Below are 16359 nucleotides of genomic sequence, written 5' to 3' on the forward strand. Positions count from 1 at the left end.
TGAATGTATAATTTGAAATTCGACCTTTGACAAATATGCCCATTAGTTTAACAATTCTTTTTTTTTTTAAAAGGTTTTTATTAAACATTTTCACAACACAACAGCACATACATAAAGTTGCAATGCTATGACCATACAAATAAAAAGACATGTTTAACGGGCAATAGTAAGTTATACACATCAGGAGTATACAGTAAGACACGTTCCAGTAGTCAATGGGAGGAAATTTAGAGGGGAATAAGTGACATTGAGAGATTAATTACATGAGGTGAGTTCCTATGTATTCTTAGGGGGCTACCCCTGGATTGACATTCAGCCAGGGGTCCCAAACCGTCTCAAACTTTTGGGGGCACCATCTGGCCAGATAGGTTAGTTTAATAACTGGCAGGATACTGTTTACTAATCTGACCCATTGTTGAACCTGTGGGAGAAGGGGGCTCATCCACTTCATTGCCACATGTTTTTTAGAAGTAAAGTGTTTTTAGTAGGGTGCAGGTCTTAATCAGTGGGGCCGTGTCCTCTAACACTCCCAGCAAGCATACCACCAGGGCAAGAATGCCAGGTAAAAGGACTTGTTCATTAATGTATTGCACTACTTCTGCCCAGTATTTATATACCACCGGACAAGCCCATAGCAAGTGGAAGAACCCTGAGTCTGGAGAATTGCATTTTGGGCATGATGCGGTAGGGTTCCTATCCATTACTTTTAGCCTTAGCAGTGTGATGTACGTCCTTTGAATTATTCTTTACTGTACCATCTTATCTTTGGTGGAGATTAGATAGTCATATAACCCCTCAGTTGCCTCTGCCCACATCTCATCACTCAAATGGGGCATGCCGACAGCCCATTTACTCCTTGCTCTGTCAAAGGGTTTCCCCAGGCTAGGCATGAGGGACTTATATATTACAGAAATTAGCTTGCCTGGGTCTGGATCCCACAATCTACTTTTGTAGGATGAGGTTGTTGTGTTAGGTGTTAGAGAACCAACTTGGGAACACCATGGCGCAGCTGGAGATACCGGAATAGTTTTATATTGGGCTGACTTAGGCGCTCTCTTAATTGGGCCAGGGTGGGAAAGGTGCCTTCCACTAGCAAGTCCTTCAAATGGCGGACTCCCACTTTGGGCCAGTAATGAAAATTGGGCATTTTCACAAAACTTATAAAATTAGAATTTCTCCAAAGTGGTGCATTTGGCAATGGTTGGGGGTTTGATTTGGATACTGTTTTAGTGGCAAGCGCCCATATTTTCTATGGAACCGATAATACGGGTGGCAGTTCAGGGGTGTCTCTGGCTTTCCTATAAGGCGCGTTTCTCAACGCTTCTAGGGATCCCGCCATAGTGGCATGTAGTGTCGTAAGTGGATTCTCTGGGTCCGGTGCAAGCCAATTGTGTATGTACATTAACTGCGTAGTATAGTAGTAATATTTTAAATGTGGGAGTGCTAAACCACCACAGTCCAGTGGAGCCATTAGCGTTTATCTTAGTTTAACAATTCTAAGCATCATCTGCTTCAGCTCATGCTGACTGGTACCCAGCTTATTCAACCAATTATAGATTGTTGTTCTCATCTTCAACTTTTAATTAGTATATCTGAATTTTCTCTGAAGCTACCAAAAACTTCACACATGGGAAGGTCTATTTATCAAAATTTTAATTTTTTTAGAATTTTTTTTCTCATTTGAATAAACTCAAAAATTTACCCAACTCAAATGTTATCTTAGCAATTAGAAAATGTGAATCTATAAAACACAATTGAATAAAACCATGAAAAGTATCTAATGCATCAAATTCACTTCCAGGAAGTGACACCCCCATCCTAATTTGTAAAAGCACTGTTGTAATTATGGCACACATTGTCATATTGGGTGTAACTTGGAGTTCAGACAGTTGTATGATGTAATTCATACTATTATGATGTAATGTTACTCGTTCTAGTTGTTTACACAGTTCTATTGTTTGATGCATTAATGAGTAAAATACAGTCATGGAAATCAAGCTAAGATGTCTGTTGAGTAATTACCAAAACATTTTTAAACAATGTCATTATCGGTACACTTTTTTTCTTTCTCTTTTTCAGATAGTGTTTATGGGCTGGGTAGAAGAACGAGAGCAGGATACTCTCAAAGATTATGTATATTCACCAAAGTTTCTGGCATTAAGAGGGTCTTCACTCTACAAATTCAATTCCCCTCCTGTAAGTATCTTTAAATAAGAATATAATGTTCAAAATACTGTCAAAAATTGGCTACTTCTTCCATGTATTGCAATAATATATTATTCTCCTTCCTGACTAGGCTTAGGCAAATTAGACCTGTTTTGTTTCGGCAAAAATTCGCCGCCAGCGACACCCATTAAGTATATAAGCATATATTAAGTATATGGGCGTCTAAAAATTTTCAATGCGTGGCAAAATTTGTTTGACGCGCATCATTTTTTTTGACGAACATCGCCATACAAGTCTATGGGTGTCATTTCTGCGGCGAAACACGGCAAAAAATGTGCCCATCCCTATTCATAACTGCATCATTGTCTTAAAGAAATCAACCTGTGGGGAATAAAACCCCTACCCCCCACCCCAGGTAGCCCTCCCTCCCACCTCCCCCCAGGCTAACTACCCCCCCCCCGGGGAAATACCCCATACTCACCCCTTGCCACAGATTCTTCCAGCGAAGTTCCACGCGTCCATCTTCCGTCTCCTCAGTAAGCTGACTGGGAGATCGTCAATTTCTGTGTAATTCCACGCATGCACAGTTGTCGCAAACTGGCAAACTGCTCCAACTGCGCATGCACAGAAATACCGATCTCTCAGACAGCTTACAGAGATCGCGGAAGATGGATTTGTGCAACTCTGCTGGAAGAATCTGTGGCGAGGGGTAAGTATGGAGCATCTTCCCGAGGGGGAGTTAGCCTGGGGGGAGGAGGGAGGGAGGGCTACCTGGGGTGGGGGGTAGGGGGTTTCCCCCCACAGGTTGATTTCTCCTTTAAAAGAATCAATGGCTTCTTAATTGGCCAAATTGCATCTGCATCTATAACATGGGCATTTCATTACATTGCCTCTATTTTTGCTCTTGTGTCAGTGTTAAAAAGATAGTTTGATAACAAATTGGGCTAACATAGCCTTACCTTAGTTTCCTACTTTTTTTCCATTGCTTACATAGTGTTATCCTTCAGAAATGTTTTATTTAAATCATGTATTTCCATATATGTTAAAGTAGTATATTATAAACGGGAAATTGCATCATATTTAAAGCCATTCCTTTCCTTGTACCTCTCCATATCAGAGAGATATACCTATCATTTTCTGGTTTTATAAGAACTCTCCTGAAACTTAAATATTCTGAACATTGGCATACCAGTGTCATAAATCAAATTTGAGCTGTTCAACATCAGGGAAGCATCATATACAAGAAAAGTAAAATCACAGTAAATATTCTGTAATTCTCCCATTTTCCTGGACTTCTCTATAGTATATCAGCATTGTTGTCATGTTTGAATTCTGGTGAATGTTCAGCAGTTTGAAGCCTATATGCTGGATAACCCTGATGACACACATTTACTGCAGGATTTACAGCAGAAGCCATAATAAAGTGGAGGAGGTTTAATGGTTACACTGCAAACAATAATGAATAGAAGTACAAACTGAAAGACCAGATACAAGCCTCGGTAGATACAGAAAATGGAGTGAATCCAGTCGTGGTCTAAGAAGGTCAGGGCTGGCTGAAGACTTAGCAATGTCCGAATGGCAGACAAGGTCAGTGGCAGGCAGCAGTCAAGCAGAGTTGAGTAACAGGTCGAAGGTCAAACCAGGGAATCCAGAGAAGACAGGTAACAGGAACCAGGTGGGAACAGGAGCAAGGGACACAGGCAATGGATACAGAACCAGGCAGGGAACACAGGAACCAGGAATCAAGGGTCAGGAATCACAGAAGTCAGAGGCTGGATCAGGCTCAGGAGCTCAGATGGTCAAGCAAGGATCATTGGTCAGGGACAGGTTTATAAAGGGTACATAATTGGAAATGGGAAACACATGAGGGTAACAAGATGGGAGGAGACCAGGGAGGAGACAGAAAATATAATATAGGTAGGAGCACTGGCACAAAGCTGCCATGAGAGCCGCCAGTGGCTCAATTGGAAGGTGCATTGTCCCAGGAAAACACATGCTAGAGTCCGAATCCCAGAGAGTCCTGACATTTGTCTGAGAAGTAGAATCTCACAAAGTAGATGGATTCCGTAAAATAAAGAACATACATTTGGAATGAAAGGAACAGAGGAATGAAAACTCAGTACAAATGGAAGGTCTTGCTGGTCAGAGGAAACACTTTTTCACTGTAAAAAATACAAATGCCCTTCAAGGGTTTTATCAAGCCAAGTAAATGGAGGAACCCACCATGGTCAGAATTCAACAACCCTGCTGCTGATGGTAGCTTTTGAAAAATCAGGGAAGTCCTTTCCTTTGCCTTGGTTAGTTTCATCACCTCAACAACAGGAAAACATATATTTGTAAAAACTGCAGAAAAACTCCCAATAGACATATTTCATAATGGCACAAAGTTTTATACTTCAGAATCAGGGTGACAGCTGGCAATTGCAAAGGTCAAATGTCTAAAACAGAATTTAGTTAAAGTGAAAAAATAATCCACCCTACGTGTAATGCACAATCCAATAATAGCTCTGTCTTACTATAGGTAACACTTACTAACAAGACTAAAACAGATCAGGCCTATCTGACTCCTCCAAGAGTACCTCCATGTCACATGGCCATCTGGGTTAATTTTTGCAACTGTGCCTGCATTGCAACAATTAAGATCAGAGCAAAGGAACCACCTTTTAGATTGGGAAAGAATACACCTACTGAGTATATAAATCACATTTCCTTTGTTGGGAGACTAGCAGGTGAGGGAACATTAGTAGCTCTCAAGACTACTTGTCTTCAGAATGACCTGCCTACTGCAAACTCGACCACCAATTCCAAAAAAAGTATGGAAGAGAACTAAGTGAAAATAGGACCCTGCCACCACAGATGTCTTATACTACACTCAGGAAAAAATAATAAAAATTACTTAAAAACAGAAGAAGCAAAACACACAGGTATACTGTTGATGCACATTCATAAATGTTTTAAAGGGTTCTTCTCAAAGAGATGAAGTGGAGCTATTCTTCGTGGTGATATAGAGAGGTTGAGAAAAAATGCAGTTCTTTTAATAGGGTGTAAAGCCATGATGCAATTCTCTTTGTAATCTATGATGTCCAATTCCAAGTATAAACTATTTATAAAGAAAGTTAATTGCTTCCTCAGAACATTGGCATGTATGACAAGTAGTTTTGTCTATTGTCTCTGTAACAACTCCTGATCATCATCTGACACCAAGTCCTGATCATCATAACATCTGTTCAAAGTGTGTCCTTCCCATGCTTGTGATTTCAGCAAGTTAATGTGTATAACTTTGGAATTCAAAAATTCTGCTTTCAAACCACAAGCTGGAATTAGTTTTGTTACTTGTGTTCTGGTGGAATCACAGATCCTCTATGCTAATAGATTACAAAAAGCATACGTTTTATCAAGGCTTTTTTTTTTAACCTTCAGTCTTATCTACTTAATGATGATAAATATTTTCTTCCTCAGGTTACTACATGGGATTGGATGCGACCAGAAAAAAAGTTTACAGTATGTGAAATTATGTTCAAAATATTTAAGGTAAGGGTAAAATCAAACCTGTAGATTTGCCTGTATTTTACAAAAATGTTTGATCTGCTATGAATTCTTTATATTTTATTCAAGTTCCCTAGACCAAAGTAATGGCTTCATGTTTCAAGCGTACTTCTATTAAATTGGTTTGTAAATGTTAATTATGAAATGCAGAAAATGCATCATGAGCGCTCCAGCTCAGCTTCTATTAAAGAGATACTGACACCAGAAAATAATCTTTTTTTATATCTATAATAACATTGCCTTTGAATGCTATTTATAATATTGACATAAAATTATTTGCCTAATGCTTTTACATAACTTTTTTTACCCCCATGGTTTTGTATGAGAGGGCGGTCATATTTGTACAGCAGTAGTCTGTTAGCATTAGAAACTATAAAATTATAACTAACAGGTTGAGATGGGACAGTCAGGTTGGCAAAACAGTTCAGGAACTTCAAGTACAATTACTTACAAAAGCAGAACGATCAGTGATAAATGATCAGTATGACCTAAAGGTAACTTTTAGGGACAGATTTATCAAGGGTCAAATTTCAAAGTTAAAAATACTTTGAAATTCGACCATCGAATTGAAATACTTCGAATATCGAAGTCGAACTTTTTTTCATCGAAATTGGGTATCCTGCATTCGAAGTAAAATCGTTAATTAAATCCTTCGAATCGAACGGTTCGAAGGATTTCAGCGATCGATCAGACCATAGGCTAACATAGCACTTCGGCAGGTTTAATTTGGCGAAGTATTGAAATCTACGTTTTTTTAAGGAGACAGTACTTCGATTATCGAATGGTCGAATATTCGAACGATTTTACTTCAAATCGAATTTGAAGTCGTAGTATCCTATTCGATGGTCGAAGTTTCCAAAAAATTACTTTGAATTTCGAATTTTTTTACTTTGAAAATTCCCTCAAATTCACTTCGACCCTTGATAAATTTGCCCCTTAATGTAGATTAATATTTTTAGTGTCAGTATCACTTTAAGTACAATTCTTTCACATTCAAGCAGAGGTTAACAATATGTACGCCCCGATTAATCTGAAGTGCTCACCTAGTCAATAAATAGGTTCAGGTGCCCATGCCCCGAATGTTCTGCTTAAAACAATCACTCCAAGCTTTACAATAAAAACTGGTTACTCACTGTTCTTGTATTTGTAGTACTCTGAGAGGAACTCTGCGAGCAATGTCAATGTGATAATTCGTTTCAGAACAGCTTTGGTTTTTTTTTAAATTGCATCTGAAGCGATCTTCAATTTGTGCATTTTTTTGGAACATATTCCCCAGTTTAGTTTAAAGAAACATGAATGAAAGTCACCTGTTAAGCAATATTGCATTACTAGACACAATGTCATGTAAGTGATACTACTTGATGTTTGCCAGACTGTATAACTTCAGGTTTTCATCAGGACAGTGATCTTCTGGACCGCCGGAAACATTGCTTTGGTGTACAGTCAGAAACTGGGGAAGATCTCTACTTTTCTATGGAATTAGAAAGTGACCTATTGCACTGGGAGAAGGCCTTCCAGACAGCAACCTTTTTAGAAGTAGAACGGATTCAGGTAATAGTTTTAAGGCTGAATTATACTTGTCTTGTTAAATGTCTAGCATTAAAAATGTGAGTTGAAGATAACCCTGTAATGGCCAGGCATAATGATATTTGCATTATTATTGTATAAGAATTGTGTATATTTGATAATGTAATGTGTTTTTGAATAATGATGAGCAAGTCTGCCCCGTTTCACAAGAACATTTGTGAAACTGCTTTTTTCCTCGCAGAATACATTGGAACCTATGGTGTTTCTTCTATTCAACCTTTTCCATGCAGAATTCATGTCTACGGGTGTTTATTTGGAGTAACTTTTTTTGTGCACAAAAATTGGGGTCTATTGGTATTTTGTCAACAACATTTATGTACTGAGATTTTGTGGTGGTTTTGCAAAAATATTTGTGATGGCAAAATGCAGAATTTTGCTTCAAATCTATACCTGGCACAAAATGTTGCTCATCGCTATATTTGAATTCTGTGTAGTTACATTTAGAAATGTATAACAGTTACAGCTAGTGCCAGAATGTAACATTCTGCCCCCCATGAGCTAGATTAGATAGACAGACTGACAGACAGAAAGAGATATTAGATATAGAGAGATAAATAAAGATATACTGTAGACAGGCAGACAGACCGACAGATAGAGATATAAGATATAGAGAGATAAAGATATAGACAAGACAGACAGACAGACAGACAGACAGATAAATAGATAGATAGATAGAATGTAGGTTACCAGAACTGCAGTAAACTTGCACCTGTTTGTTATTAAATTACTCCTTACCTTGCTGACTACAGTTATTATTGTTATTGTTTTGTTTTTATTTGTGCAGCAAAAAAATTTAAAATAGTGTTTAAAGGGATACATGTTTTTTTCAAAATAAATCCGTTAATAGTGCTGCTCCAGCAGAATTCTGTACTGAAATCCATTTTTCAAAAGATAAACCAGATTTTTTTATATTCAATTTTGAAATCTGACATGGGGCTAGACATATTGTCAGTTTCCCAGCTGCCCCCATTCATGTGAATTGTGCTCTGATAAACTTTAGTCACTCTTTACTGCTGTACTGCAAGTTGGAGTAATATCACCCCATCCCTTTCCCCCCGAGCAGCCTAACAAAATAACAATGGGAAGACAACCAAGATAGCAGCTCCCTGGTAGATCTAAAAACAGCACTCAATAGTAAAAACCAAGTCCCACTGAGACTGATTCAGTTACATTAAGTAGGAGAAATAACAGCCTGCAGGGGCGTAACTATAGAGGAAGCAGACCCAGGGGGGCCCAGGAGGTACAGGGGGCCCCATGAGGCTCTCATTGATGAGCAATTTGAACATATATTGGTAAAACAGGACAAACACTGGATATGTTGGGGGCCCTAAAATTAATTTGCTGTGGGGCCCAGCAACATCTAGTTACGCCACTGTCAGCCTGCCAGAATGTAGTTCCATCCTAAAGTGCAGGCACAAGTCACATGACTGGGGCAGCTGGGAAACTGACAATATGTCTAGCCCCATTTCAGATTTCAAAAATTGAATATAAAAAAATCCTGTTTGCTCTTTTGAGAATTGGATTTCAGTGGAGAAGTCTGCTGAAGTAGCATTATTAACTGATGCATTTTGAAAAAAAAACATGTTTTCCCATGACAGTATCCCTTTAATTCTAAGTATATTTTATTACTCTGAAAAAAGGAGTCTGTATTCTGAAACTTGCTTGTTCTGTTTAGTAATACCTTAGGAAAATCATTTTGCTACATCTTCTATTTTCCCCATTGTCAGAACCAGTAGCAAATATCTTTGTGTCCTAATGAATATATGTTCAGCAACTGACCTATCAGTGCCTGTTGTGTTGTTGAGGCAACTGCAAGTATCATAAATGAGATTCTTTTATTTATTTATTATGTGCCAGGTTTATATTCAGCCTCCACGTTGTCTGCATAACAGTACTTGTCTTTTTAAGTCAAGCGATGTTTAGATATATAACATTCATTTGAATGTACATAATCTATGGTGCAGCAGCTTAGCCCTTAGTGTTTTTATTCTAGAGGAAACACAACAAATAGAAAGGAAATTATTTTCTTGTAGCCTGAGGGGGTTCTACTCATCCTCACAGGGCATCATTACACAATCTATCATAGGCATCAGTTTTATCAGCTAAACTGTTGTTACATTTTGAACATTCAGAACACTTCTGCCTCTCTGCCTTGCAGCTTGATATCTTTTCTGCAGTTTGGTATACACATTAAGCCTCAATCTATTTCCGAATGATATAAAATGCTGCTTTGGTTTCTCTTATATTTTGAGTTTCCGATCATAACAGCTATCACTATCAATAATCCCCAGGCCACAGCCCCTTCATCCCCTATCAAGTGTTCCAAGTTTAAAAGGGTTGGTTTCACACTTGTGTCTTATCTTTGCATGTCTTACAGCAGTGAGTATAACTGCAATCTTAACGGGCAGTGTCGGACTGGCCCACCGGGATACCAGGAAAACTCCCGGTGGGCCCAGATGTCAATGGGCCCTCATGCTGCTAAACATTTAGCTTATTTCATGGCCATTCCCTATTTCTTTGAGAACAAAGAGGCCAAATAGATTAATAATAGATTAATAATCTTTAAATTTCCTATGCCTGAACATTGTCCTGTTTATAGGGGTCTGGGACTGCCTGACCAACTAATACCTGGCTGAAAATTGACCAGATACAGTATTTGTTGGGCAGGTTTGAAAATCTGGTATGGACCAATGTGGTCTGTGTCAGACATATGAAAAGTAGATAAAAGTAGCATCAAACATAACAGAAATAGAAGTGATGGGCGAATTTATTCTCCAGGTGCGAATTCGCTGCAAATTTGCGCGATTCAGATGCTGCTTTTTGGACGCCAGCGCATTTTCACCAGCGAATTTTCACCAGCGTAAAAAAAAATCGAGAATTTCGCAAATTTATCCGCGAAACGAAACGCCCCAAATTCGCCCATCACTAGCAAGAAGGTTCAAAACACTGTTTAGGATAGTGAATGGGAGACATTTATAGCATAAAATAAGGATGGTGGAGTGGAGGGAATGAAAATAAGAAAGGTGAGTTGGGGGTGATAAAGCAGTAGAAGGGAAAGGGGGCACATGAAGAGTATATCAATTAAGAAAATAATAAAAAAAATAGTTAAAGTAAAGTGATATCACTTTTTTTGTGATATAGTATTCTATTTTGTGCCAGAATGCTTCAGTAAAACCATCGTCATATAAATAGTATTATGCCTTATTTTTATAGTACAGGTATGTGACCTGTTATCCAGAATGCTCGGGACCTGGGGTTTTCCGGATAATGGATCTTTCCGTAATTTGGGTCTTCATGCCTTGAGTCTACTAGAAATTAATTTAAACATTAAATAAACCCAATAGGCTGGTTTTGCTTCCAATAAGGAGTAATTATATCTTAGTTCAAGCTACGGTTTTACTATTACAGAGAAAAGGGAAATCATTTTTAAAAATTTGGATTATTTGCAGTGATGGTCGAATTTATTCGCGAAACGCCCGCGAAAATTCTCGGCAAAAATTCGCAAAAAACGGGCGCCGGCGGGCGCGATTTTGCAAATTTCGTGAATTTTTCGGCGAAGCGAAACGGCGCAAATTCGCCCATCACTAATCATTTGGATAAAATGTCTATGGGAGACAGTCATTCTGTAATTCGGAGCTTTCTGGATATCAGGTTTCCAGATAAGGGATCCTATACCTGTACCAACAAATTGTAAATCGTCTATCTAAATGTATCACTAGTCCCTATGACATATACCTACTATTTGATCATGAGTCAATTAACCTGCCTGCAAAGAAGCAATGCACCACTGTGCTGATCTGTAAATACCCTAAAGTTGTAGAACATCTGCAGACTTTTCCACTTGCTGCAGAGAACCCTTCACATAGCATCTGAACAGCCCTTGACTCTGTAATTGTACTGTAGTGTTTATGTCTGTACCTGCCAGAGAATGTTCCTGAATAAGACATGTCAGTGTGAGAGCAACAGCATGCCATTCTTATCTGTGACAAATTAGCACTGTGAAGCTTTATTCCTGTCAGTCCGTCCCAACTTCATTTGGCTATGGAGGAAAACTCAATTATGCACCTCTTGCAAAGATAAGACACAGGCAGCCCACAAGTGAAATAATGTATTTAGCAACATCCAAAAAGGAACTGTGAATAAATTGTACTGATATGAACTAAAATAATTTTGCTCTGTAATTCTGCAAGGGTCAAAATTAGATAAAAAAAAAACTGCTTTATGCAGCATTGATATAAAGAGAAATTTATTATGATTTAAAAAAAATGCTCCTTAGTATGTAGTCTCGCATTCAAAGTGGGATCAAAAGTATAATTGCATTAAATTTACCATAAGTGAACCCACATGACCGTTGGGTTTTCTGGATAAGAGTTTTTCTTCTGTAATTTGGATCTCTAAAGGAGAAGTAAAGACTAACTAATGAAGTAGGCTAGAAATGTTGTACATGATGTTTTGGGCTTCTGTACCAGCCCAAGGCAACCACAGCCCTTTAGCTGTAAAGGGCAGTGTATCCAAAGATGCCCCAGTAGCTCCCCATCTTATTTTCTGCTGATTAACTGCACATGCTCTGTGCTGCTGTCACTTACCGAGTTTAGGGACCCACTCACAATATACAGTACACATAGAATAAAAATGTCACAATATAAGGATGATTAGTAATTTATACAGATAATTACTACATGGCAGCACAGAAACCAGTGCAATTAGCATCAGAATTTAATGATCAGTACTGTAGCATCAGCCTTTATTACAAACAAACCTCATTTTCTGCTGGATAATTAGTGATGACCCCTAAGCTTAGCTTCTCAACAGCTGCTCAGAGCCCACTGAGCATGTGTGAGTGTCACAGACACTTTCCAAGATGGTGACCCCCTGTGACAAGTTTGAAGTCCTGGATCATTGCTGCTATTGACAAGCTGAAACTTTAGGCTGGTGCAATAAGTTCAGTACATAAAATATTGCATTTTTAGCCACATTAATGTTTAGGGGTTAGTTCTCCTTTAAAATAGACCTGTCACCCAGACATAAAAAGCTGTATAATAAAAGTACTTTTCAAATTAAACATGAAATCCAAATTAGTTTTTTTTATTAAAGCATTCATAGCTGTTGTAAACTCATTTAAAAATCTCAGCTGTCAATCAAATATTGCCTGCCCCTCCTCTATGTCTTAGGCATAGGGACGGGGCAGGCAACTACTTTCACTTTCCATTCAGCACTTACTAGATGTCACTGCCCTCCCCATATTTCCCCTCTCTCTTTACCATTTAATTGTGTAGCCAGTGCATGGGGATGGACATCTGGTCCCCCATTCTGGCGCACAAACAAAATTCTGAGAGGATGTAAGGCTTGCCTTAAAGGACCAGTAACATCAAAAAAAAAATTTGTTAGTATAGATCGAAAAAAAACACCATCACAAATTTAAATTCTCCGCTCTGTTGGAAGTGCGGCTCCAACTGCGCCCCTCTCCCCTGAGTGTGCATGTGGTGGTCCTTACCTGTAGCAGGAGCAGGGTTCAGGCTGGAGAGACGACGGGTAGGGATGGGCGAATTTTTTCGCCGGAGAGAGCCAGGGAGGAGAAATCAGCTGCTGCTGTATGGATGGTCGCCATGTCGCCTTTTCTGAAGAGGACCGGAAGTGGAGTTTCTGTAAGTTATTTCTTAATAAAGGCTTTGCTATTTTAAATTTAAATTTGTAAATTTGTGATGGTGATTTTTTTTTCGATCTATACTAATGAATTTTTTTTTAATTTTTTTTGATGTTACTGTTCCTTTAATAACAGTGTCCACAAAATGGCTCCTGCCTGCTTGCTATCATTACAAATTCAAAGACCAAAGTAAACAAGATTCAAAAAATTTATAAAGTGTAATTAAAGTTTATTTTGCTTAACTAACGTGATAAGATAGGTTTTGGAATAATTTCCGGTGACGGGTCCCCTATAAGTCTGCTGAAAATAATTTCAAATAAACCCAATAAAATTGTTTTGTCACCAAAATGGATTTGTGCAGCTTAGTTACCATCAAGTAAAAGCTACTGTTTTATTATTTCAGTAAAAAAAAAGGAGCCAATAAAGAGACTTATTCTCCACCTTTCTGGATTTTCAAAAAAGAGATCTCATAGCTCTATATCTGCATTAGGTGCTTTTTGTCCAAAAAGTAGGAATGTATTTAACAATTGCTACCACTGTACTTATGTTTCCTGAGCTGAGAAATATAGATTGTGTGTGTGTGTTGCTAAACCTGTAATTCACCTGGGATTGTTTGCCTGACTATTCACCCTGAAATAATGTGCACTTTCACAAACAAAATTTACCTTCACTGACAATTACGATTTCAATTTGGAAAACCACCGCAATGGGCTGTGCTATTGTTTCCTTATACATTTTTCTTATAGATTTTTTTCAGGTCCAATCGGTGGCTTGTGATAAATCAACCTAATAAACTAACCAGGGTGGAGTGGTTGTTAAAAATCCTCACCCAGCAGGGTGGTTATTACTGAATATACAGGTACTGTATGGGAGATGTTATCCAGAATGCTTCGGACCTGATGTTTTCTGGATAACAGATATTTCCATAATTTGGATCTTCAGTCTACTGGAAAATCATGGATACATTAAATAAACCCAATAGGCTGGTTTTGCTTCCAATAAAGATTAATATCTTAGTTGTGATCAAGTACAGGATACTGTTTTATTACAATTAAAATGGAAATCATTTTTAAAAAGTTTGGATAACATTGAGTTTTTGTAATTTTGAGATTTCCGGATAACGGATCCCATACCTGTTTTTATACATGTGGGTCATTCCCTTAAACACAAACCCTTTTCCATATGTTTCCTGTAAAACTTTACAAAATAGATTCAATGTAATTTATTCTGCTAATATTTTGTATTTTTCAGTGCAAAACCTATGCTTGTGTAATTGAAAGCCATTTGATGGGTCTTACCATTGATTTTGGAATGGGATTTATCTGCTTTGATGCTGCAACAAAGGTAAACAGTCCAAATGTAATAACACCATTTCAAGGCTCCCAGCTAGTAGTACCCCCTCCATTGGAAACTGTTCAGGGAGCAATACCTGAGTCCCTTCAGTATTGTGGCCCCTTCACTTTGGCCATTAATGCCTAAGGCGATACCTCCAGCTACAATCATTTGGTGGCGCATAAAACTGTTCTTTTTAATTAAAAGAGCAAATGGCTAGGGCCAATAGTGTACATTGTAAACACATTTTACTTATTAAAATACTACTCACAAGTGTGATTAAAAAAAAAAGAAGCATATCAGGCAAATAGCCTCCCCCCCAGTGTGCAGGAACCAAACTGCATGGTACTTTGCCTGTGGACAGTAATTACCATACTTATCAACATTCATCTTGAGTCCTGGAAATGTTGCCAGTATATAAGCCTCTCTCCTCCTCTGTACCTACTTTTCAGCTCCTACAGTCCTTCAGGTCTGTTGGTTAGGGGAATCACAGTTTTCCTTGATATTATCAGGAAGGAGTGAGGGGGTTGTAAGGCCAACTTATTTCTGTTCCCTGGGTGAATTCCTGTAGCAACTCCCTAAGGATGGTGGCACACAGGGAGATTAGTCGCCAAGCAACAAATCTTCTCTACTGTGGGAAACAAATCTCCCCGAAATGCCTTCCCACCTGCAAGAATGAGAATTGCTGGCAGTTTCCTCGTGAGGCAACTACAGACGACTTCAAAGTAATCTCTCCATTTAGCACAGTGACTAATAAATCTGTATCAAATGTGTAAGATGGATAAATAGTGCCTACTACTCAAAAAATCCATTTTTAGAATCTTAAATATGTTTGATGAAGGATCTTGTTCCTCGCCAACCACCCCTGCTGTTTTGGCTTAGGACTGTAATGTCAACCTCAATCTGAAAATCAAGAGCCTAAAAGTACTGTACTTAGTGAAGTACCTCTTTAATGTATCTGTCTAATCTGTGTTTTGTTTTTATTATGTGGTCAAAGGCTATTCTGTGGAAATACAAGTTCTCTCAACTTAAAGGTTCTTCAGATGATGGAAAAAGTAAAATCAAATTTTTATTCCAGAACCAAGATACAAAACAAATTGAAGCAAAGGTAAAGTATTTAGTATTTAAATAGTTGAGTGCAGATTTAATTAATCTGAGTTGAAAAATGTTCATCCCTTTTAAATGACACATATATGGCAGGGGTCCCCAACCTTTTTTAACTGTGAGCCACATTAAAAAATAAAGAGTTGGGGAGCAACACAGGCATGCAAAAATTCCTGGGGTGCCAAATAAGGACTGTGATTGGCTATTTGGTGGTCCCTGTGTGGAATGGCAGCCTGCAGGAGGTTCTGTTTGTCAGTGCACCTGGTTATTATGCAACCAAAAGTTTGACTCCAAGCCTGGAATTAAAAAAATAAGCACCTGCTTTGAGGCCACTGAGAGCAACATCCAAGGGGTTGGTGAGCAATAGTGATGGGCGAATTTGCGCCGTTTTGCTTCGCCGAAAAATGAGCAAAATTCACGAAACGACGCTGGCGTCTCGTTTTTGACGCCGGCACCCGTTTTTTTTACGCCGGCGTCCGTTTTTTTGGAAAAAAATTTTTGACGCCGGCAAATTTTTGCTGCGAATTCGCGGGCGTTTCGCGAATTTATTCACTGGCGGCGAATCGCGCAAATTTGCCGCAAATTCGCGCCTGGCGAATAAATTCGCCCATCACTAGTGAGCAACATGTTGCTCGCAAACTACTAGTTGGGCATCACTGATATGTACTGTACATGTATACATACATATCTTTGAGTTACAGAAAGGCTATCTTCCATAATAATCCAAATTTTTAAAAACAATTACCTTTTTTTCTGTAATAATAATAAAATAGTACCTTGTTCTTAATCCCAACTAACATATAATTAATCATTACTGAAGCAAAACCAGCCTATTGGGTTTATTTAATGTTTATATGATTTTCTAGTAGACTTAAGGAATGAAGATCCAAATTATGGAAAGTTCCATTATCCAGAAAACCCCAGGTCCCAAGCATTCTGTATAACAGGTCCCATAACTGGACAGTTTGGGGCACATTTAC

General features: G+C 38.4%; 1 protein-coding gene across 1 annotated transcript in view; it reads left to right on the forward strand.

Moving 5' to 3' along the window:
* sntg1.S (syntrophin gamma 1 S homeolog) overlaps nucleotides 1-16359 on the forward strand; it is a 194788-nt gene that overhangs the window by 176484 nt on the left and 1945 nt on the right. The window contains exons 15-19 of the mRNA XM_041567862.1: nucleotides 2080-2196; nucleotides 5626-5697; nucleotides 7111-7263; nucleotides 14195-14287; nucleotides 15273-15383. Coding sequence (XP_041423796.1) covers nucleotides 2080-2196; nucleotides 5626-5697; nucleotides 7111-7263; nucleotides 14195-14287; nucleotides 15273-15383 — 546 coding nt within the window. The remainder of the gene's footprint in view (nucleotides 1-2079; nucleotides 2197-5625; nucleotides 5698-7110; nucleotides 7264-14194; nucleotides 14288-15272; nucleotides 15384-16359) is intronic.

Source organism: Xenopus laevis, chromosome 6S (assembly GCF_017654675.1).
Source record: "Xenopus laevis strain J_2021 chromosome 6S, Xenopus_laevis_v10.1, whole genome shotgun sequence".
NCBI classification, from domain to species: domain Eukaryota; kingdom Metazoa; phylum Chordata; class Amphibia; order Anura; family Pipidae; genus Xenopus; species Xenopus laevis.